Raw genomic sequence first — 22195 nt, 5'->3', positions numbered from 1 at the left:
ACGTCCCATAGTAAGGGTTGGTGAGTAGGCAGCGGCTAATAGTGACAAACAGTACTAGAGGGTGCTCCTCCTCGTACTGTTGTCGGTGAGCTGTCACCCTGTGATTGGTTCATGGGCTGCTCTGGTCAGATCGTCTGTTCTGCCCATACCTTAGTAGGTATAGTACAAAAGATCTTCCAGAAGCATACGGACTGGCTCATTTAGGCGGGATTATTCCCGCCTTGCTCATTCCTTCATGTGACTACTGAAGTAGCTAGTGCCTTGTGCGTGTAGCCTTGCTGTCAGTGCGGGTAGCCTTCCCTGATGGCTTGTATCCGCAACTGCGGGAACAAGCGGAGTACTTCACCATTGGGAGGCTTTCCCTGCGGGTACAGCTGGCGTACTGCGCGTAAGGTTTTCTCTGAGCATGGTGGGTCCTGCGGGAGCAGTTGGTCGTTGCGCAGACGTCCCTGTTCAAGGTGAGTCTTGCGGGTCCAACTGGGCTCTGCTGGGACCTACCTCTTCAAGTCCCCCCAGTCCAATGTTCTTCTCATGAATTATTAATAAGTGAGGTGAACTTTTGGACTAGTAAGGGGTTTTGAAAAGGGTTTTTAGTTTTAAGGTTTTCCGTGGGGATTCTTCCCGCGGTTTTCCTGATGTCACGCAGAAATTCCCGACTTTTCTGCTTGATCTTTGGGTATGAAGCGGGTAGGTTTGTAACCTCCTCGCAAGTCAGGAGCGTTGAGTCCTACTTGTGGATTCTCCATGGGGTTTTGGTAGTTTTCAACATAGTGATCAATTATGCTAAAACCACCAATTCCATCTTGGAGTTTCAGACAATATAGTTCTCGACGTTCCCGTCATGCGGGGATGTTATTCCCGTTTCCGCAAGCATGGCCCAGAAGATCCTTCTTGGTTTGAATTCCCTGCAGAGTGCCAAGTATGTGAAGGGTTTTGCCTTGACACTGTACTCGCACTCGTCTTACGGTTACTTTACTTCCAAGGTATTCCTAGCGTCAATTCCCTGCGGGTGCTAAGTATGTGAAAGGTTTTGCCTTAACACTGTACCCGCACCTGTCTTACAGTTACTTGGTTGCCAAGGTAAGGGGTATTTTCCCGCTTACATTTGAATCTTTTTGAATTTTTTGAAATTCGAAGAGTTGGTGAAAGGATAAGAACAGTCCAAACCTCTGAAACGTCGTGCGACGGTTTCTTCTGACTGTGTCAGGACGTGCAGGAAGTTATGGTGACGTGACAGTACATGGTCATTCCAGACGCTTTTTCAGGCGCGTGGGCGCGATTTTTCGGGCGCGTGGCCGCGAAATTAATGGTACGCGTCCTTTCAACAGCTGTTGCCAGCTTGCTTTTTGCCACGTGTCATAGTTTCATTGCACCTTCGATTTCTCTCTCTTCCGCATTAAATTCATCGCGTTAATTGCGATTAGTATATAAAGGGGGAGAGGGTTCTTTGTAATCCACACTTTCACTTTTCTCTTCATCTTTAAAACGATTTCCGGTGAATACTCACCTTTTCAGTCGAGCATTCTCTTGAAATCGTTTTCTTCTTTCATCTGCAAGATGTCTTATTACGATCTTGAGGGTACAGCCCAGGAGGCTGGGGTGCACGCCGATGACAAGAGTACTGCTGGCGAGTGCCAGTGTGCTCTGCCTGTCGATCTGTATCAGTACATCGTCAGGAAGTTCATGCTCGAGTCTCTCGAGCCTGAGTTTCCTGAACCCCATCAAACGGTGTATGATGCCCCCAGAGGCGAGATCGGGGTATATGCTGCATTCTTTGTCTATGGGAATCTTAGGTTCCCGTTGACAAAGTTTGTGTACCGTGTCCTAGAGAGGCACGGTGTACACCTGACCGAGGTGCACCCGATGGCGATAGCGAAGATTCGCCACTTCGAGTGGGTGTGCCGGATTCTGGGCATTGAGCCATTTGTCGACCGCCTGATGACCTTCTACACTTGGAGGTGCATCCAGGGGTGGTATACCCTGATAACCCGGATCAAGGGTTTGAAGATTTGTGCAACCGAGCGTAGTCTTCGCTCGTGGAAGCGGAAGTTCTTTTTCATCTCCGCTCGCACCATCCCCCTTGCCATGAAATTCAAGAATGGGCAAGCTCTCCCAAGCCTTCACGCCTCCAACTACCAGGAGGCGGAATGGTTCTCGAAGATATCTCGAGTCCAATCTCCGGTTTACCGGTTTGCGGAGTCCGGGATGGTGATGCTCGGGATGAGCCGGGTGTGGAAGGATGCGGATGCGCGAAAGATCCCGATCATCCTCGAATACGGTTTGAACTCTATTCCTTACGGTATGCTCTGTTTCTTTTTGTTGATTTAGAATCTCTTCTAACTTCTTTCCTGTTTATTTCAGAGGGGAACGACTTGCAGTCGCTCCTGTATCCGCGGGAGGCTGACAGTCCCGCTCGGATGGGTACTCGTGCTCTAGATGAGAACGAGTTGCCCATCCTAGAACAAACGGCGGATCGGTTCGTGGAGGTCTACCCGCTAGGCCACGAGATCCTGAGCGCCAGGCGGCCAGGTAAGGCGCTATTAAACCCTCGACCCCTCAATGTTGAAACCTCTGCTGGAATTCCTCTAATCTTATGTTCTGATGAGGAATCCGCAGATGGTCCTCCGTTGGTGCGGAAGAAGAAGGCTGCCGGCGGGAAGGGGAAGGAGAAGGTGGCCTCCACTGCCGATCCAGTGCCTCGGTCTGACTCAGAGGCCGAGAGCGAGGAGGTGGCGGGGAACCCCGGTGGTGATAAGACCACTGCTCCGGAGGCTGCGACGATTGTCACCTCCGGAGAGCCCAGGATGACAACGGTGACCGGTGTGAAGAGGCCGGCTCCATCTGGTTCATCCCCGCCTGTCCGCACTTTTAGGCTCAAGAAAACCCGTAAGTACAAACTATATTTTTAACTGCATAGTTTTCCATCATTAATACTTATCTTCTTTGTGCAGGCGTGGATGTTGACGCATTCCAGGGTGGAGCGGGGAGGAGTACCCCCCCGCCCATGACGGTAGGCTTGGTCAGCCTACCTGAGGCGACGACCCAGGCGGCTGCGCCTGCTTCCGCTGGTTCAGTTGCTCATTCCATTGAGCCAACTGTTCCAGCTGTGATGACATCACCGCCGGTTGTCAGTGCCATTTTTACCGCATCTTTCACTGAGCCGGCGGTTACTTTTGCTGCGGATTCCGCAGCGGCGACCGCGGCGGCCGCGGCGGCCTTCACCATGCCTCCTCCGTCATCGGCAACGACGGCCGATCCTTCAGGTATGCATGGGGCTTCTCGCCAACCTCTGCCTCCTTCCCATCTACCTGACCTCTTGGACGGATTTCCCTTGGGTTCAGGTGATGGGTTTGGCGGTTATCGGCCTGTTATTGACCCTACAGGTGCGTAGGGTTCTTTTGGCCTATTTTTTATTTTTATTTTTTTTTTGTATATCATCTTTTCCTAACTGCTTTTTGTTTTTTGCAGTGTCGGATTCTAATGAAGTGTATGTTCCACGATGGAACATCCGCCGAGGAACAACCCTTCGCACACCTGTGGAGTGCGTGGAGTGGGCTCGTCACGCAGCTCCCAGTGGTGCGTTGGGGGAAGCCATGGCTAGCTACCAGGAGGGTAGGCTAACCAATGAGCTTCGGGTTCTCCTGGCCCGGATGCAGCCGCGCGTCGAGCTGCTTTGTCGTGAAAACGACAAGTTAAAAGCAGCACGCATTCAAGAAGTAGCTCAGGCGCGGGCTGTCCGGGAGGAGAATAGGAGGCTCTCCGCCGCGGCTGCGGAGAAGGAGAAGGCGTTCAAGGCCCTTGAAGTTGAGGTTCAGGCCCGTCTCGAGGCCCGTTCCAAGGCTGCCCAAGCTGTTAATGAACAGCTTCGGCTGGCTAAGGAAACTGCTAGGAACGCAACTGAAAGGGCCACCAAGGCTGAAGCTGTTGCTGAGCCTCTACGCGTGGAGAATGAAGAGCTTAAAGCCAAATTAGAGGCTCTCCAGCAGGCTCATGATGCCTTGGCGATGGAAGACGCCAAAAAGCTCCAAGAGATCTTGGACCAGAGGGGGGTGCTTGACCACACTGAGCGGAAGCTAAAGGGCGTCGAAGAGGCTGCGGCTAAAGAAGTGTTGCTTGCCAACCTCAACAAAAGTGAAGCCGAACGCGCCCGTAACGAAGCTCAAGCTGCCCTCCAAGAAGCTCTGGTTGCCAAGGAATGGCTTTTTCGAGAAGCGTTGTCTCAGGTATGTTTAGCTTCATGTCTTCACGCTTTTCTTTGTAAATAGGAAAGGTTTTGATACTTGTATATTTTCTCCTTTTGTAGGTTGTGCATCGGGTCTTCACGGAGACGTCTTATGACGATGATATGAGCGCAGCCCTCAACGCTTCTCATGAGGATGGGGAAAAGGCCGGTTTCCTGCTTGGTCTAGGGTTCGTTGAGAAAGGCATCCCGCCTTCCAACTTCCCTTTATTTGATGTAGATACTGAAGCTGTATACGACCAAGCAGTGAATCAGTACGCCGCCTTCCCGCATCCGGTGGTGGAGAAGGTAAACGAAGTTGCTGCTGCTGATGATGGGCTAGCTATCCTTAAAGCTTTCCTTGAACTGCCACGCTCTATTGATGGTGCTGGTCCAAGTGGAAGTGGCCCTGAAGCTTGATCCTGAAGATCCCTTCCCACTGCTAGGATAGATTTAGCTTGTATAGATTTATATTCTTGTAGGCGGGTAGTTACCCGGCCATTCTTGTAATTAATATTATGAAATATAAATCTTTGTGCGGGTAAGACCGCTACTTTCACTGGATTCATTGCTTTATAAACGTTATATAACTTGCATACTTTAGTTTAAATTAGCAATTTTCCAAGTGTTTAGAATAAGTTAACCTTTGAACGTGGTAGATAATAGGTTGAAGTTTTGCTTCCTCTTTCGTGATTGTGCGGGTAGGACCGTCACTTGCACTTAGTAGGATGGCTAAACTTTACCTACATCTGACCTGCGTGGAGGTTTTCCTCATCTTTTTAGAAATTTCTAAGTGTTTAGGATAAGTTAACCTTTGGACGTGGTAGATAATAGGTTGAAGTTTTGCTTCCTCTTTCGTGATTGTGCGGGTAGGACCGTCACTTGCACTTAGTAGGATGGCTAAACTTTACCTACATCTGACCTGCGTGTAGGTTTTCCTCATCCTTTTGTTAGAAATTCTCTTTTGAATAAGTTATCCGTTCGACGCGCGGTTGTCAATGGGTTCGGTTTCCTCTCATGATTTGTGCGGTTAGGACCGGCACTTTCATTCAGTTGACCAAAGTTTACCTATGACTGACCTGCGTGAAGGTTTGCCGTTTTCTGGGTTTATGCGGGTTTTGCCGCCTTCCCCACGCAACGACTTTTCACGTAATTATGCGGTGAAAACCGGCATATCAGTGTTGAATAAATTAACCGTTCGACGCGCGGTTGTTAATAGGTTAGTGTTCAGTTTCCTCTATCATGATTCATGCGGATAGACCGGCACTTTCATTTAGTGGGATGACTGAACTTTACCTTTAACTGACCTGCGTGAAGGTTTGCTATTTTTTGGGTTTATGCGGGTTTTGCCGCCTTCCCCACGCAACGACTTTCACACTTATAAATGTATAAATGTAAAATCAGCGTCGCCATTAGAAGTGGCTCTGGGCCTTTTCTTTACAAATTTGGAATTGATCTACATGCAAACTGTGTAATTGAGCTCCCTTCCATGTTGTTGGGATGGGAGTGCCATCGAGCCGATATGCACCTGGTTCGGGATCTCGTTGTTTGCGCAGTATGTAGTCTCCAACATTGAAGCTGCAATTTTATTCGTGTTTTCTCCAACTGGGGTTCTACACGCATCAGCCTGCTCAGCGTTCATTGCGCCACGAGGTGCGCGAGCGTCCCATCTCTGACAAATGCTTCGACCATGTCCTTTACGTCTATGCATTCTTCAGTGTTGTGGCCTTTTGTCCTGTGAAAGTCACAGTATTTGCTCCGATCAGCATTGTGACGATGTCGGATTATTGGAGCCTTTGGCCATGGGAGCTCCTCAGTTGCGAATATCTCGGTGACGCTTTTGGTGAGTGGCGTCCATCTGGAGTTCTTGTTTGACTGTACGTTATCCTTTCCGCCTAACCGATGTTGCAAGCCGGATGAGGTGTCAAAGTTTACCCTTGACTGCCAAATGCCTAGCTTCCGCTTTTTGTTTAGTCGGGCGGTAAGGGCGTTGTCTTCTCTTGTTTTCTGGGTGTAGAGGCCGCGATAATATTTGCGGAATGAAGATATGGTATAACATTAATAAACAAACCAACATCTTTATAATCAATCCATGTCTAAGAATTCCATCCTTTTTCTCATTGTGCCCTTCAAATCTGTAGCTTCCCTTTCCACCTTCTGAGCCTGCCCAACACATGATATTATTAACGCCTCGATCACAATCAATGCATATATAAGCAGTACAAGTTCATATTGCTTCACATGGGTAAGAGTTTGAGTAGTTATATACTCCCTGGTAATGCTCATGAGCCTTATAAAGCTTCCGGTCATTTTATGTTCTTACCGTTTGTATATATATGTATGAATATTTACATAGCTACCATGCTTTCAATCAAGTTGAGTAAAGTTCAGCACGAAAGTAGCCAACCTTGAAAGTATCGTATCGATTATTGCTAAACTTCACTAATGTTAATGTGTTGTTACTAATATTTTCCAATACGGTTACCAAGTCAAGTTTGCAACTATCCGTCAACGGACCAAGCTTTGTAAATACAGGCCTGATCAAAATCGAGATAAGATTCAAGCTCCTAGTTATAAACAAAGCAACAAACTGAGCTCGACTCTGTCAACTCGGATCAACACTGCCAATAGCTTTAACTTCTTTCTTTGCTTGTTAGCTAGAAAATTGAAACACTACAACACAACAAATTATCTTGCTTTATTTTAATGATTTAATCACACTACAAAACTGTTTATTTTCATGGTATGACATGCAACGGAATTTATATTACCATGGTATCAAGTAACAATCTATAATAGGTAAAAATGTGACATCGCACACCGCTGTAATTATGTATAACTGGTGTCACATCCTCATTTTACCTGCTATATAAGGTTACTTATAATGGTTAAAAAAAACACGAAGTGTGTTACGTACCACAGAAATGAACATTTATCTTATATACAATGAAAAAAAGGTGTAAGTTACGTTTTCGTGTAATCAACCATACTTAAGTTACCAACAAAGAAAGCTCATTCTACACGTGCTAAGAATATATTATACTTGTATGTAAATAATAGAAAGGTATAAAGTGTATCAGTTACCCTTTTAATCTCAGCTTCAGAAACTCGAGTCATATGAGGTGGAAGTTCTTCCTTCTCTATTTCCTAAAGATTATATAAACAAATCAGATTAACAGAACCAATAAATCTTTTATCAAAACAATTTTTTAAAGGCTAGAAGAATGATGGAGGTCGAACCAGCTCGCCAATTAGGACAACATTTTCGCCACGAATTACATATAAACCAAGTGGGATGTCACAATAAAGATCACCAACAATTACTCGCTCACAAGCACCTTCAATAACAGCATTGGCTGCAGGTGACCCATCAAACAACATTTTAAAGTTATAAAACCATAATTATTATTACTAAAGACTAAGCTTGATGATTAGGAAAAAGTTTCAGTACCAAACTGATCAAATGACCGAAGTATCCCCAATAGCTTCCTTCCATCTCGTAACAATACGAGAAGCTTCTCTGTATATAAAGTGAATGTTCTCATAACTAAGGATTGGTTGCAGTGATATCCAAAAGTATATTTGAACAACACAAGCACATGTATCTTTGATCTTTGATGCATATAACAACACAAAATATACGCCTCACACGTAGTATTTTCACATAAATATTTTATAATAAAAAAAATTCATAAAAGTATAACTAGTTAGATTAATTGCTTTACTTACAGAACTCTCTGTCTGTAAAGTTATTTTTGGTCATTTGATTTGAAACAGTGTTCTAAAAAGCACTACGCGGAGCTCGAAAGTTGAGCAAAGGCCTAATGCTAGATTAGTTAGTCATATTTGATAACATAATGCATTATCCACCAACTTTAGGAAATGAAATATAGCAAGTAAAACAATATTAATTCTCAAAACAATTAAAAACAAACTAATTTTGATGTTTTGGTTATAACAAGCTTTTTAGAGTTCAACTTAAGTGAGAAAACAATATAAAAAAACTGGTTGTAGTTAAGTAAAGCCTAAATCCTTTATCTTTATTAACTGTCACAAGTTTTACAAAAAAAAAACGTGTGCGCACAAACTTGCAGCAACTTATCATGTTACAAATGTAATGTAAGATGGAATACACACACCCTACACTGCCCAATTGTCTCAGAAGAGGCTTTATGTCATAAAAATACAATTTTTCTCATAACAGGATGATTCAACAACATTACTTTAATCTACACAAATACAATTCATCAGTTCACAAACAAAACATTAATGATGAAACAAAAAAAGAATTAAAAAAATCTTTGCATGCTAATTACAAACATAACATATGAAAGATCCACACACATACAACCACAGAAACATCTTAAAAAAAAAAAAAAAACTTAATGTCAAGATAGCTAGCAAGTGAAGTGGAGAGATAAATATCTTCTGGGCCTGCCCACGACATTTAAATTATATATTATATTTTCTGTCAAAATTACAAACTCTAATTATTATAAATCTATAAAACCAAACCCTAGATTAATTAACTCAACTCAACTAAACTGTCCCCAATTCTGTGGGTGTTTGGAACATCGGCGTAATGTCATTTTGACCAAAACTTCAACTATAGTCATGTCATTTTACGCTTTTACCCTCATTGGTCCTTTGAATTATGGACTAGTTTAAGTTCAACACCTCTTGGGGCTGCCGATTGGAAACATGTTAATATAGAAAGTACGCTATATGAGTTTTTTTATTTTCTTAAATAATTGAAATTAGCAAACTAGAGTAGTTATAAAGTAGTTAAACAACCTGTTAAAACATGAATTGTCAGCCATTGTTATTTTGTAAGTAAAATACTATGAATAATTTACATTTGTTTATAACATATTGGAACATTTGATGTTTCCGGGTGTCAGTTTCAAGTAATAAGTTCGTATTTAAACAAATAATGTGTTAAAGAAAATACACATAGGGCTTTGGTTTGATTTTGCTAGTCTTAATTAGGTCTCTTAGACTAAGCCTCAAATAAGTGTCATATGTCTTTTAGCAAAAGCAAACATGTAAGTTTATAAATTGGGAAACTTTATTGTAACAAAGCTGATAATTAGTCCATATGATTTATCATTCACTCATGGATAAGTTTATCATGTTAACATAAACACCTTGAACTCAGTTTATTTGTGACTTGGGCCGCAAGCTTAGGCAATCAAATAGGGCTTGTGAGTTATATTCATGTTACTTAGGCCAGAATCCAGATCTGTGTCTGAGTTTGGGCCTTTACTTTAAACAAACACCATTTAATTGGGCCACGAGTAGGTTAATTGGGCCAAGATCAAGTTAAGCACTTTAGCCATTACGATCAACGGATCAATACACGTTGCCTAAAAGGAAACCAACTTCCAAGTTTAATTATTCTTACCCGTTTTATAGCTTAGTGCATCAAGGTGTATGGTGTTGTATAAAACTTTGATTTTCAGAATAATGAGTAATCAAATCGCATAGGTGACAAAATGAATAAACAAAATTAAAAAAATATAATGGTAATGTGTAACTGAAATACACGTGTGTTATTATATAATGCATTCATTAACCGAAAATATAAAACCTTTACACCTCACAACAAAGTCCGCACTACTTCTGCTCCACTGACTGATTTAAGACATGCCTATTTTTTCAAATTTTTTTTTTTTTTTGGTGAAATCGTCTATTATTATGATAAAAAACAAAACAAATACCATAGTTAATGTTGGTTTGTGTAGTTTTATTTAAATATCAAAACTTTTATACCTAAAATTTTACATAATCTCGCACTTGTAAGGACTTGAACCCACAATCACAGTTATGGGGTCAAAAGCCTTACCATCGGACCAATTGACCGAGGTTTATAAATTCAGTGAAAGCATTGTGATTTAATTTTGATTTACGAAAACGCACCAATTCTATATATGATTTAATTGGCATTCATAGGATCTTGATCTTGACCATATGATGGTAAGATCTCAATCTTGTTTGCCTTGAATTTATAAACTTCGATCAGTTACTTGACTAATTGCCAAAATAAAATTGAAAACCAAATGAACTAGCCAACAAAAAAGAAGGATTGTTAAGAGTAAAAGATAGTGAAATGACTCTAAACTCCTTAAACACATTTTAACAAGCTAAATCACTATAAGTTATATTGCATTGTTTGCATCATGTTTAAAACTTTGATATGTTACTAAGATCATGCTAAACATTTGGAAAAAAGACTCTGTGTATGAGTGATATGACGGTCCGTCTAATCTTAATTGTTAAGACTAAAAGGCAGTGGAGGACCTAGAAATTTTGTTTATGGGGGACAAACTTTTTTTAGGAGCTGATGGTTATGCTTAATGGTAAGAAAATACCGGGTCGGGACGGGTTAGGTAAAAAAAATAAATTAAAAACACCAAGTTAAATTTCAAGTACATGATTAGTTATCAAATAAAAAAATACAATATCCGGATAATACTACTATTATATTTTAAAAGCTATTAGTTGCATTATAGCAAACACAACTAATATATATAAACTATTAGTTAACAAATACACACCAACACATATAGGTTAAATATTTATTCGTCTAAATGGTTAAATGATTATTGAGCTTAGTTTATAAAATGATTTAAGTGTTTATAATAATCAGTTAAAATGATTAGCTGAACCATTAATGATCTATTTTAGTTTTCTAAATGATACTTTTTTCAAACGAAATAATGGAAATGTATAATAAATTTATATAAACTGTAAAATTTATTTAAAGAAACAAAGAATAAATATAGTAAGGTATAACTAAAACCAAAATCAAATTATCGTTATTGAATTAGATTATTAACATATGATAAATAAATAAAAAAACTAAAGTTAAAAGAGAATAATAAGTTTCAAATTTTACAGTATATATAGTGTAAATTGCATAAATTAGATTCGTTTTATTTGAAAGGCCCACATAAAATAGAGGAGTATGCTTTTTTTTAATATGTACTTCTATGACAGGAAATAAGCATTATTAAATGAAAATAAAAAAGAAAAAAGTCTAAAAAGTAACATGTCACAGCACCAACTCCAACATTCTCTCTTCAATTTTCAACCTCATTCTTCTTCTTCTTCTTCTTCTTCTTCGTTTTGTTTACTGTTATACCTCACGCCATTGCCATACCTTTGTAGAGTCTAAAATTTATAAGTTTTTTTTTCTCTTTTCTCCCAGATCCTTTAGTAGTTCCGCTAACGGGGGCGGTGTCAAAATTTCATGAGGGGCGGTTGAAATAAATCGCATATATACTTAATGAAGATAAAATTTTAAGGTGGGCGGCCGCCCCCTTCTTCACACAGTAAGTAGGTCCGCCTCTGCTAAAAGGATCCTGGTAAGGTTTCGATGTTAAGAGCCTTACCTTTTAGGTCTCAATGCATACGAATCGCAAACCATGCATCAACCTAAAATTGGTAATTTCTGGACATGCATGACTCTTTCACAAGTATGTTTTCGTCATGAACATAACTCGAGTGTTCCAATTCAGATGGTACTAGACTACTAGTTACATATAACGCCTTTAAGTTAATGTTATCTTTTCCGAAATTACAAAGTCTAAAGATTTTACCATGTGCCACTTGCATTACATATATTATTTTCAATGTCTAACCATTAATCCGGACATACATGCAGATTTAATCCAGAATATAACACTTACAACAAAGTATTTTGAACCCTTAACATGTTACATATTGCATCCAACCATAAAAAGTGGACAATAAAAAAAAACAATGGTACTTGAAGCTATTATTTGTCCCCCTGATTTAGATGAAATTATTAAATCATTTGCAGATAAGAAGGCAACGGTCCAATCCTCGCTATCTCCTCCTCGATCGATCACAAGCAAGTCAAGCTCAGTGTTGTTGGGAGACAAGTATAAAAATAGTAGAATAACTGATCATATAATATATCATATGTGATTTATTTCCATAAATCTCCAGTTTCGTGCTCATATCTCTAAGACAATATCTGAAAGTTAAACTTTGAATAAGAAACGGCGGTTATGAATTACGAATGGCATACCCTTTTAGTTTTTGGTAAATCATAGGCTAGTAGTTAAATATGAACTTACATTCGGAATCGGTTTTGACCCATTTAGATCCATCATTAGCATCTTCATCATCTTTTTCTGCTGCTCTAGCTTTGCCCTTCTTGGCTGATTGGCGATTGTCGGTTAGTTTCTTTGCAGATGATGCTCTAAAAGAATTTTGAGGGTTTATCTTATTCTTTAGAATTGCCCTTAATAACTGTACTTAACAAATTAACGAGGATTAAATGTACAAAAAGTAACTAGCTTTAGTTTAAGTTATCTTTTGGCAACAACTTTTTTTACTCAAAAATGGCTAGTTGATTAAGCTCACATTTCTCCAAATTGGAAAAATTAAGAAAATTAAGTTCATACCTCAGCTTTTCTATTTATAAAATGATTGGCTAAAATATAAATTAGATAAAAGTGTTCACAAGTTTTAGAAAACTAACTACCTTAGTTTAACAAAAATATGAAGAAGGATACTTATTTTATTTCTCACCTTAATTAAATATAAACACTTTAGTGTATTTAAAGGTAACTAACTTTTCTTTTTCTTGAAAAGTTGACTAACCTTTTATTATTTGTATTTAAAGGTAAGCAACTTTATATTTTGTTTTTATTAATGTAGATAGCTAGCTAAGCCAACTATCAATTTATTTTTTTTAAAGTTGGTAGCATTACCAAAAATTGTTTGCACTAAATTTACTAGTTTTGTCATTTTAAATCTTTTAATCCAAAAGGAAGAGTAAATTAAGTTAAAGTTTACCCTCTCCATTCTTGATTCTGGAAGTCGATCATGCAAACCAGGCATTGGTGGGAGTCCACTGCTACACACAAACATCTTCTTCAACAAAAATGAAACTGACTTCTTCCCAATTGCTTTCTTACTATTATTTTCCTTGCAAATATCTTTGCATCTCCCAAGTATCACTTTTATTGTTCTGTCAATCTCCTCTTTATCCTCCGGATTCGTGATAAAGGTCGTCGTCGAGAGCCGACGATCAACCTCTAAGCTCGATGGACAGTTAAGAAATCTATCCAATGGAAGATCAGTAGTAGTAGTACTTGTTTGATCACCTTGTTTAGGCTTCTTGGATAATAGTTTTGTCAATTTTTTTTGCAGTTTTCCAATTTCTTCAGGTGTGAATTCAGATAGATCTGGAGATGATGTTGCCGTACCGTTAATACTGTTTTCGGCACATTCGATTTCTTCTATGGTTTCTGTTGGTAAATGATCATTGTTTCCAAATGTTCCGATTGCTAGAAACCCGCGCGGCCAATCGTTAAATTCTTCTTTATGAGGGTCTTGCTTCATGTGATCTGCATGGTATATATATATATATATTTTTTGTTTAAATAGTTAAAGAACAAGGTCCATTATTCTAAAAAATATGGATGCTTAATTAAGGACAGACACTTGTGAAAATCAAAGGTATAATAATATTCAATCAAAATATTGGGAATTAAGCAAGACAAGAACACTTTGCATGCGTGCATTAAACAACCAAATATAAAAACATTCCAACATTATTTCATATTTTAAGAAACTTGTCTTTGATCTTCAAGATCCAAATTAGCTGATTTCTACTTGAACTTTTGGAGATAAAATAACTTAATTAAAACCTTCAAGTGATCAAGAAATATCAAATGTGCGCGGAGAAGAAAGTTGCACGTCCGATCTTTAAAGAAAGATACATGATCTTGTAAATAAAAGCCTCCATAGTTTTTTTTTTTTAAAAATGTAATGCAAAGCTAGTTTTATTGATAGGGTATTGGATCCAACCTTTATACATAAAGGTTATCAATATTAATCTCAATTACAACAAACTAGGTATGTATATCGATCGATAGTCGAATACAGGCCCGACTTCGAGAACGGTTAAAAATTTCTGGGCTGAAGACGAAAATTTTTTTGGGCCTTAATAAAAAAGGGGTATCTTGTTGGGTTTACAATTTAATTTTTTTAAAAAGCCTTAATTTTGTGGGCCTTATGACTTGGTTATGTAAAAAAAAGTTTTATATAAAAATATAGTCAAAATGTCTTAAGTGAGGTTGGAACCCACAACCTTTTTGTTGAAAGTCATACCTCTTTGCCACTAAACCAAGCTAGTGGTTGTGATATTAAGTTTAAACATTATATATACATATTGTTTTTCATAAAAATATATATATAAATTTAAAAAAAAAAAAATTCGGACCTATCGAGGTGTCGGGCCGGGGTCCGTCGACCACCCGGCCCTCCCTTATAGCCGGGCCTGGTCAAATACTAAAAGGTTATACTTACGGGTAGACGAGGTGGCGGTTCCAGAGTTCTTATGCCTTTGTACACCATTGAACTTGTTTTGCACCCAACCAAAGAACTGCATCCAACATATATAAGTCACACAACTCAACTTTGTAAAAAAAAATAAATGATTCAATAACAGAAAAAGGAATTAACACTTCACATATATCTTACCTTCATTTTGATACAAAAATGAAAGAGAGAAAGAGAGAAAAGAGAGTAGATTGGTTCTCAAGAGTGGAGTCTTGAGATGAGTGGAATAAGCCAATGAGAGTTGGGATCTTGGAATTAATAGATACAAGGGAAGTAGCACACAAACACAAACACAAACACAAACACAAACACAAACACTAGCTTTGATTAACTAAGTAAGTAGCTAGCTAGCTAGTAGTTGAATACTGTCTGCTGCTAAATCTTAAAGATTGGTAGAAATTAATCACAATCTCAGTGATCACTTACTCACCACACCCCTTAATAATTGTGCATAAGACTATATCAACTTTTCCTTATGTTTTAAAATAAGATCAGTTTGATGATAATCCCCATGCATATATATATATATATATATATAAATGAATTAGTCCATATCATATATTTATAATAATCCGTTGATGTTTCCTTGTAATAATACATGGCCAACAATGTCTAGTGCAGAGGTTGAAGTTGCACACGTAGCACTAGTTTACTCCATTGGATCCATCTTGGTACACTCTTCTGCTCCATCATGGACTTCAGTGATAATAATATTACTGGCTACATTATTATTATTTTAATTTCCTAGCTTCATAAACAGTGGTCAATTATGTACGTATGAATTTTATTCAGTTAAGTCCATACTCTGTTTCTATCTTTCCAGCGAAAACCACACATTATTTCATTTCTTTTTTCACCACGTAATATTAATAAACCATGCTATTTTCCCGACACCATATAACCAACCAAACGAAAAGGATTAAAATGATAAGACAAACACAGTTTCTTTATCACCTTTATGGTACACTCATGATCAGAACAAGTGGCCTCAATATTTCTATTATGCTTCACTAATTTCTTAACATATCATTGACATGTGCCCATGAGGTGTTGGGTGACTTATGGATGGGTTTTTGATTTTGTTATAGTTTATTTCTAAAAGGTTGATTGTTAATAACTTTCAGTCAATTTTGTTTTGTTGGACGTAATCCTCTCTCGAACACAAGATTGTGTCGGGTTAATTGGGTTGATCGGGCCAGTTTCGAGTTATAAATTTGGGGAAATTAATTAAATCTATAATAGCTAATTAGATTTGTTGATGAAAATTAATGGGGGTTTTATTTATTGTTTAATTAGGAGTTCCGAGTTCATCTTTAACTATACCAAGTCGTAGTCTATATAATCTAAATCAAAGTTGTGATTATGGTTAGATGGGTTTGTAATCAATTTTAAAGTTATATTTTTCTAGTTATAAGATTGAGAGTTATTTAATTCAAATTAATCGTTTTCGTTTTAGTGAGTTATATTAATTCAATCTTAAAATTTTAATTATTGTATTAATAAATTATATTATATTCAAAGTAATATAAATTTAGCATACTAATTATTCATAATATTCAAAACTTTTACCTTTGATTATTTTTTAGACTGAGGATGGATTGTTAAAAAGGGAAATCACTATAATAGTCATGTCAGACTAAAAAAAATAATCAAAATAACTATGGGTTTTGTTATGGCACAAGAGATCGAAATGGTGACGCACTAGAGGTTGGCGTATGATTGAATTCAAATTTGGCGTAAGAGATTCCTGTCGCCGACTAATATTGGCACAAGAGATGATCATATCGCATGAATAGGAAAATAATGGCACGGGAGGTATAGAGGTTGGCATAGGAGATAAAAAGTTGAAGTTGATGCAGTCACAAAGGAGCAAAAATTTAATGTTATATTTGTAATTAAAAAAAGTCAAGACTATTTTAATAATTTATTTGATTTATTGGGCAATTATGGTGATTTTGGGTCCTTAAAAACTTGAAATTAATTATTTTTGTGGGGATGAGATTGTTATAAGATGCATCGTCATCAACATGTATATTTGTCAAGAAAAAAACACAAGGAAATATAGGGAGGGCCAGGTCTAAATCATATTGTTGGCACCTGTTTAATGAATAGACAGACCATGGATATGATTCATGGTGTGGAAGTGGAATTAATTAAGGTATCATCAAGTCATTGATGTAAAAGATTGTCGTTATCAATAGTGAAAAATAGCGTTGTGACCAACATCAAATTACAAAACATGTCAATTAGTTATTGCACTGATTCCTCACTTCTATCCGCCAATAATTACACAACAAATATTACTGTTCACTTTGTCTAACAACATACGTGTATTGATGATGGCTAGCCTTTTTATTTCTTTTTTCTTTACTAGGTACATGATTACAAACTACTATATTACTAAAACAATTAAACCGTCGACATATCAAACAATTCGGAACCTATACTTACAACAAGAAAGTTGCTAATAGTTGCCAATATTAACTAGAATGTACTACAAACACATTATCGACCGTATATACTTGGCTTGCGCTTTTTAAGAAATATGTCAACACACGTCTTGTTTTAAATTTATAATTAAAATGATTTGTACGTTAACCATAAGGCTACACGATAGGGCAATATGTAAATGTGTCTATTATGGACTTAAGATGATAGTATCGATCCAGAACACAAGCATGGTGTAATGCAAGGGAAACACAAAACACGTAGAAACTTATGTCAATCAAACATGCCTGACGACCCCTTTTGTTGATAATCACCGCAAGTAAACTTACTCATCACCAAGAATATGAACTTCAGGTCATTGCACTCTAAATTTCCTTTTTTCACCATCCAATTCACATGTGAATAAACAAGATTAGTTCACCATGTTTAATTAAATTCATTGCATGAGAAAAACAAGTTATTTGACAAAGTAATAATTGTGTTAAGGAAATAAAAATTCTATCCTTTAAATGAACTGAACGAATATAGACGAAGCTTGTTTGTGTTTGTTGGCTATATATAATGTTACCGAAGGAATATGAACACTTGAACGAATGAATTTTCTCATTCATTAAAAAAGGGGATTACTTCATAGAATAGTAACCAACTTTGAAAGTTGTTCCAATCAGGTCACTGATAAAAACTTTTGTTTCAATTAGGTCATTGAACTTTCATTTTTGTTCCAATCCTAGATATTTTACCTGGATAACAGATAATCTAGGTTTTTTTTAAAAAAACCCTCAAAAAAATTCAAATAAAAAAAAACATAATTTAAAATATTAAACAAAAACAAAAAAAGTAAAAAAACTTAAACGTTTCGTCCGTTGTCCTCGTTCAACAAACAAAAAAACCAACCCGAAACCCGTTTTAACCTTTCCTACCTGGACCCATTCCGACCCGGACCTGTTCTGAACCGAACCTGTTGACCCTAACCCGTTTCGACCCGAACCAAAACAAACCCATTTTGGTCAAAACGTGCTGAAACGAACTGGAAAATCGCTTAAACGAGTTGTTGGGTGCTGAAACAAACTTAAAAATCGCTTAAACGAGCTTTTAGATGCTGAAACGAACTGAAAAATCGCTTAAACGGACAGTTAATTGCTCAAACGAACTAAAAAATCGCTTAAAAGAGCTGTTAGGTGCTTAAACGAACTGCAAAATCGCTTAAATGAGCTGTTAGATGCTGAAACGAACTGAAAAATCGCTTAAACGAGCTGTTAGTTGCTGAAACGAACTGCAAAATCGCTTAAACGAGCTGTTAGGTGCTGAAACGAACTGAAAAATCGCTTAAACGAGCTGTTGGGTGCTGAAACGAACTGAAAAATCGCTTAAACGAGCTGTTGGGTGCTGAAACGAACTGAAAAATCGCTTAAACGAGCTGTTAGGTGCTTAAACAAACTACAAAATCGCTTAAACGAGCTGTTAGATGCTGAAACAAACTAAAAATTGCTTAAACGAGATGTTAGGTGCTGAAACGAACTGAAAAATCGCTTAAACGAGCTGTTAGGTGCTGAAACGAACTGAAAAATCGCTTAAACGAGCTGTTGGGTGCTGAAACGAACTGAAAAATCGCTTAAACGATCTTTTGGGTGCTGAAACGAACTGAAAAATCGCTTAAATGAGTTGTTGGATGCTGAAACAAACTGAAAAATCGCTTAAACGAGCTGTTAAGTGCTGAAACGAACTGAAAATCCGCTTAAACGAGCTGTTAGGTGCTGAAACAAACTGGAAAAATCGCTTAAACGAGCTTTTAGGTGTTGAAACGAACTAAAAAACCGCTTAAACGAGTTGTTAAATACTGAAACGAACTGAAAAATCGCTTTAACCAGCTGTTAGGTGCTGAAACGAACTGAAAAACCGCTTAAACGACCTATTAGGTGTTGAAACGAACTGAAAAGTCGCTTAAACGAGCTGTTAAGTGCCTAAACGAACTGAAAAATTGCTTAGACGAGCTGTTAGGTGCTGAAACGAACTGAAAAGTCGCTTAAACGAGCTGTTAAGTGCTTAAACGAACTGAAAAATTGCTTATACGAGCTGTTAGGTGCTGAAACGAACTTAAAAATCGCTTAAATGAGCTGTTAAGTGCTGAAACAAACTGAAAAATCGCTTTAACGAGCTGTTAGGTGCTGAAACAAACTGGAAAACCGCTTAAACGACCTATTAGGTGCTGAAACGAACTGAAAAGTCACTTAAACGAGCTGTTAAGTGCTTGAAAGAACTGAAAAATTACTTAGACGAGCTGTTAGGTGCTGAAACGAATTGAAAAGTCGCTTTAACGAGTTGTTTAGTGTTGAAACAAACTGAAAAATCACTTAAACGAGCTTTTGCTGTTAAAACGAGCTGTAACGTGTTGAGAACGCGTTGATTCGTTGGTAAAAAAAACTAACCCGAAACCCGTTTTGACACGTTCTGACCTTGAGCCGTTCTAACCTGAACCTGTTGACCCTATCCCGTTCCGACCCGAACCAAAACAACCATTTTTTAAGTGACTCGTTTCGACCCTAATCCGTTCCGACCCATGACCTGTAAGGCCCCGTTACCGGTAGCGCTACTTTCGTGTTGGATTTACTCATAAACGCAGTTCTAAATATCAGAGTTGATTAAAAACATTCGCGGAATATAAAAACTTTAATAAAACATTTCATAACAATTCAAAACTTGTCTTAAATAACCAACTTGTCTTTTGAAAACTAAGTAATTAAGACATAATACGCCCTGAGCCTTCCGATGCCAGTCTCTTATTCAACGCCACGTGTCCCCTCAAGCGAGCTGCCTCATCCTACTCACCTGCGTGCATACTAAAAGTCAGCTACGCTGAGTGAGTTCTAGTTAATCATACATTATACAATACACACAAACTTATATTCTTTCATTCATGCTTTCATACTTTCTTTCGTACTAACTTGCTTTCATATCTTACGTTATAAAGAGCATTACGCCCTACATTCCTCGAGTATTATTAGGGCTCGGTACCCTCCTTCCTCGAGTATTATTAGGGCTCGGTACCCTCCTTCCTCGAGTATTATTAGGGCTCGGTCACCTCTTTCCTCGAATATTAGTAGGGTTCGGTTCCCTAGTTCTCGAATATTAGTAGGGTTCGATTCCCTCTTCGTTACCATACAACCATACATCATACCTCGAGTATTATTAGAGCTCGGTACCCTTTTCGTAACCATACAACCATACAACCATCATTTCCTTCTTTTATTAACTTTATCACGTTCAAACACATAAGCATACATATCATACTTACCTTATATATTGCGTTACAACCTGACAGTACGTGCAATACCCGAAGATCGTTCACGTACCATCAAGCAATCATTCATACATTTCACATTATTCACATAAGGCATACACTTATCTCTTAGGATAAGCGTATTAACAAACATATTGAGTATGCACACAGCCCCGAAAACATAACACATAAATGGGGTTAGAAACTCACCTGAATCCTGTTACGCTCTCCGTTAATCGTTATTCCCTTCTTGAGCTGTGCACGGCTAACTGTATAATATTTACATGTATCAGTTAACTACTACTACTACTCATGTTGTATTTCTATCTTTATATAACCCACAACGAACGGGGGTCCGGGGGCAGCGCCCCTGGCAGCGGGGTCTAGGGACGGCAGCCCCTAGCAGGGTCCAAGGGGCAGAGCCCCTGGCTGAGGTCGAGCTGCCAGGTCAGCTTGGAAAAATTTTATTTCCATTAATTGTCTTAACACATTTTTCATTAGGTTTTTAATTTATTTTCTAATTTGCTAACTCCAGCGAACTTATCAATAAGCGAACTTAACATTAAGCGAATTTACTGTAAGCGAACTTAACGTCATGCGAACTTATCATCAGCGAACTTGTATTAGGCGAAGTTCATAGTAGGCGAACTTGCTTACAGCGAACTTGTCTACGGCGAACTTGCTGCAGCGAACTTAGTCAATCAGCGAAGTTGATCAGTTAGGCGAACTTGCCTGCAAGCGAAGTTCGCTTGTAGGCGAAGTTGTGCAGCAGCCACCGCTGTTCGTCCTTAATCCCCAAAATCATCATCGTTTTACCGAGAAATTCATGGGTATGGTATTTGACTAACCCGCGATCATTCCTATGGTCGTTTTTGGATATGGTTTGACCCGAAAACACGTAAAGTTTGGACCTTTAAGTTCAAAAACGTTCAATACTAGTGTTAAGGGTTCATTAATCGAGCCGTTTCCATTTTCGGGTTCATTACACTCGTATTTATCATCAAGTTTACAACTTTATGTTTCGTTTATACCCGATCTACTCTCGTTCCAAGTTTCAATGCTAAACGCTAATAAAACGTAAACTTTAAAGGGTCAAGAACATACCTTTAGTGCTCGTTTGGATCTCGTTTAACTTGTTTATGCACTCTAGATCTCGTGTAATAAAGATCTAATACCAACTAACGTTCATTTGGCCTCAAGCCCCTCTCGTCGTCTCTCGGCCGTGTATACGGTGGTGTGTGGTGTGTGTGTTTTGGAGTGTGTAGAGATTTATGAATGATGGAAATGATAGTTAGGGTTTTAGGATGGTTTATAGGGATATTTATATCCCTTAAAGCCCATGGACCTAAGGCCCATTACCCTTAACCCATTTTAATTAATCCAAGTCCATGGTCCTTTCTTTATTAGGCATAAGTTAACTATTAACACATGATAACTAAACGCGACTTTCTTTATTTAATATTAGAATATTTTAGGATGTTACATGACCCGTTTCGACCAACCCAACCTATTTGCCACCTGTTAACAATATAACTAAAAGGATTGTAATTTATTGCAATTTAAAAAAAAATAAATTGAACATTTTCGCTTTTTTAAAATTTTTGCAATTTATTGCAATTTTTTGAATTTTTTTTTTTGCAAATTTTCGGAATTTTAAAATTATATTTCGCATTTTTACTAATTTTCTCAACCTTTAAAAGTTATTACGCAAAGTAAAAACATTAAAAAAAAACCTAGATTACCTGCTATTCAGGTAAATTATCTATGATTGAAACAAAAATGAAAGTTCAATGACCTGATTGAAACAAAAGTTTTTATCAATGACCTGATTGGAACAACTTTTAAAATTAGTTACTATTATATGGAGTAAT

General features: G+C 38.0%; 2 protein-coding genes across 2 annotated transcripts; both read right to left on the bottom strand.

Moving 5' to 3' along the window:
- Nucleotides 1-6304: 6304 nt before the first annotated feature.
- On the bottom strand, nucleotides 6305-7764 carry LOC143536820 (sm-like protein LSM1B). The gene is made up of 4 exons (XM_077030733.1): nucleotides 7671-7764; nucleotides 7460-7575; nucleotides 7304-7366; nucleotides 6305-6382 (listed from the first exon to the last, which is right to left on the bottom strand). Exons 1-4 carry the CDS (start codon nucleotides 7762-7764, stop codon nucleotides 6305-6307), a joined length of 351 nt encoding a protein of 116 aa, XP_076886848.1.
- A 4098-nt stretch (nucleotides 7765-11862) lies between these two features.
- On the bottom strand, nucleotides 11863-14648 carry LOC143536832 (protein NEGATIVE GRAVITROPIC RESPONSE OF ROOTS-like). Its single transcript, XM_077030741.1, has 4 exons — nucleotides 14567-14648; nucleotides 13049-13587; nucleotides 12325-12499; nucleotides 11863-12221 (listed from the first exon to the last, which is right to left on the bottom strand). Exons 1-4 carry the CDS (start codon nucleotides 14646-14648, stop codon nucleotides 12202-12204), a joined length of 816 nt encoding a protein of 271 aa, XP_076886856.1. The 3' UTR covers nucleotides 11863-12201.
- Nucleotides 14649-22195: the final 7547 nt, after the last annotated feature.

The sequence above is a fragment of the Bidens hawaiensis genome, unplaced genomic scaffold, assembly GCF_021521415.1.
Source record: "Bidens hawaiensis isolate Kalapana, Puna unplaced genomic scaffold, B.hawaiensis_p1.1 tig00010929_1, whole genome shotgun sequence".
Lineage (NCBI taxonomy): Eukaryota > Viridiplantae > Streptophyta > Magnoliopsida > Asterales > Asteraceae > Bidens > Bidens hawaiensis.
This window is presented reverse-complemented; position numbering and strand designations above follow the sequence as displayed.

What these genes read in the sequence shown, in the direction of transcription:
- LOC143536820 (XM_077030733.1), bottom strand. Translation starts at nt 7,764, where the DNA reads ATGAGAACATTCACTTTATATACAGAGAAGCTTCTCGTATTGTTACGA. An exon ending in TCGGTCATTTGATCAGTTTG is followed by an intron (nt 7,576 to 7,670) that starts GTACTGAAACTT and finishes GGTCACCTGCAG; the next exon opens with CCAATGCTGTTATTGAAGGT. An exon ending in TTGTCCTAATTGGCGAGCTG is followed by an intron (nt 7,367 to 7,459) that starts GTTCGACCTCCA and finishes TATAATCTTTAG; the next exon opens with GAAATAGAGAAGGAAGAACT.
- LOC143536832 (XM_077030741.1), bottom strand. Translation starts at nt 14,648, where the DNA reads ATGCAGTTCTTTGGTTGGGTGCAAAACAAGTTCAATGGTGTACAAAGG. An exon ending in CAGAATCAAGAATGGAGAGG is followed by an intron (nt 12,500 to 13,048) that starts GTAAACTTTAAC and finishes TGTTAAGTACAG; the next exon opens with TTATTAAGGGCAATTCTAAA. An exon ending in GGTCAAAACCGATTCCGAAT is followed by an intron (nt 12,222 to 12,324) that starts GTAAGTTCATAT and finishes TTTAACTTTCAG; the next exon opens with ATATTGTCTTAGAGATATGA.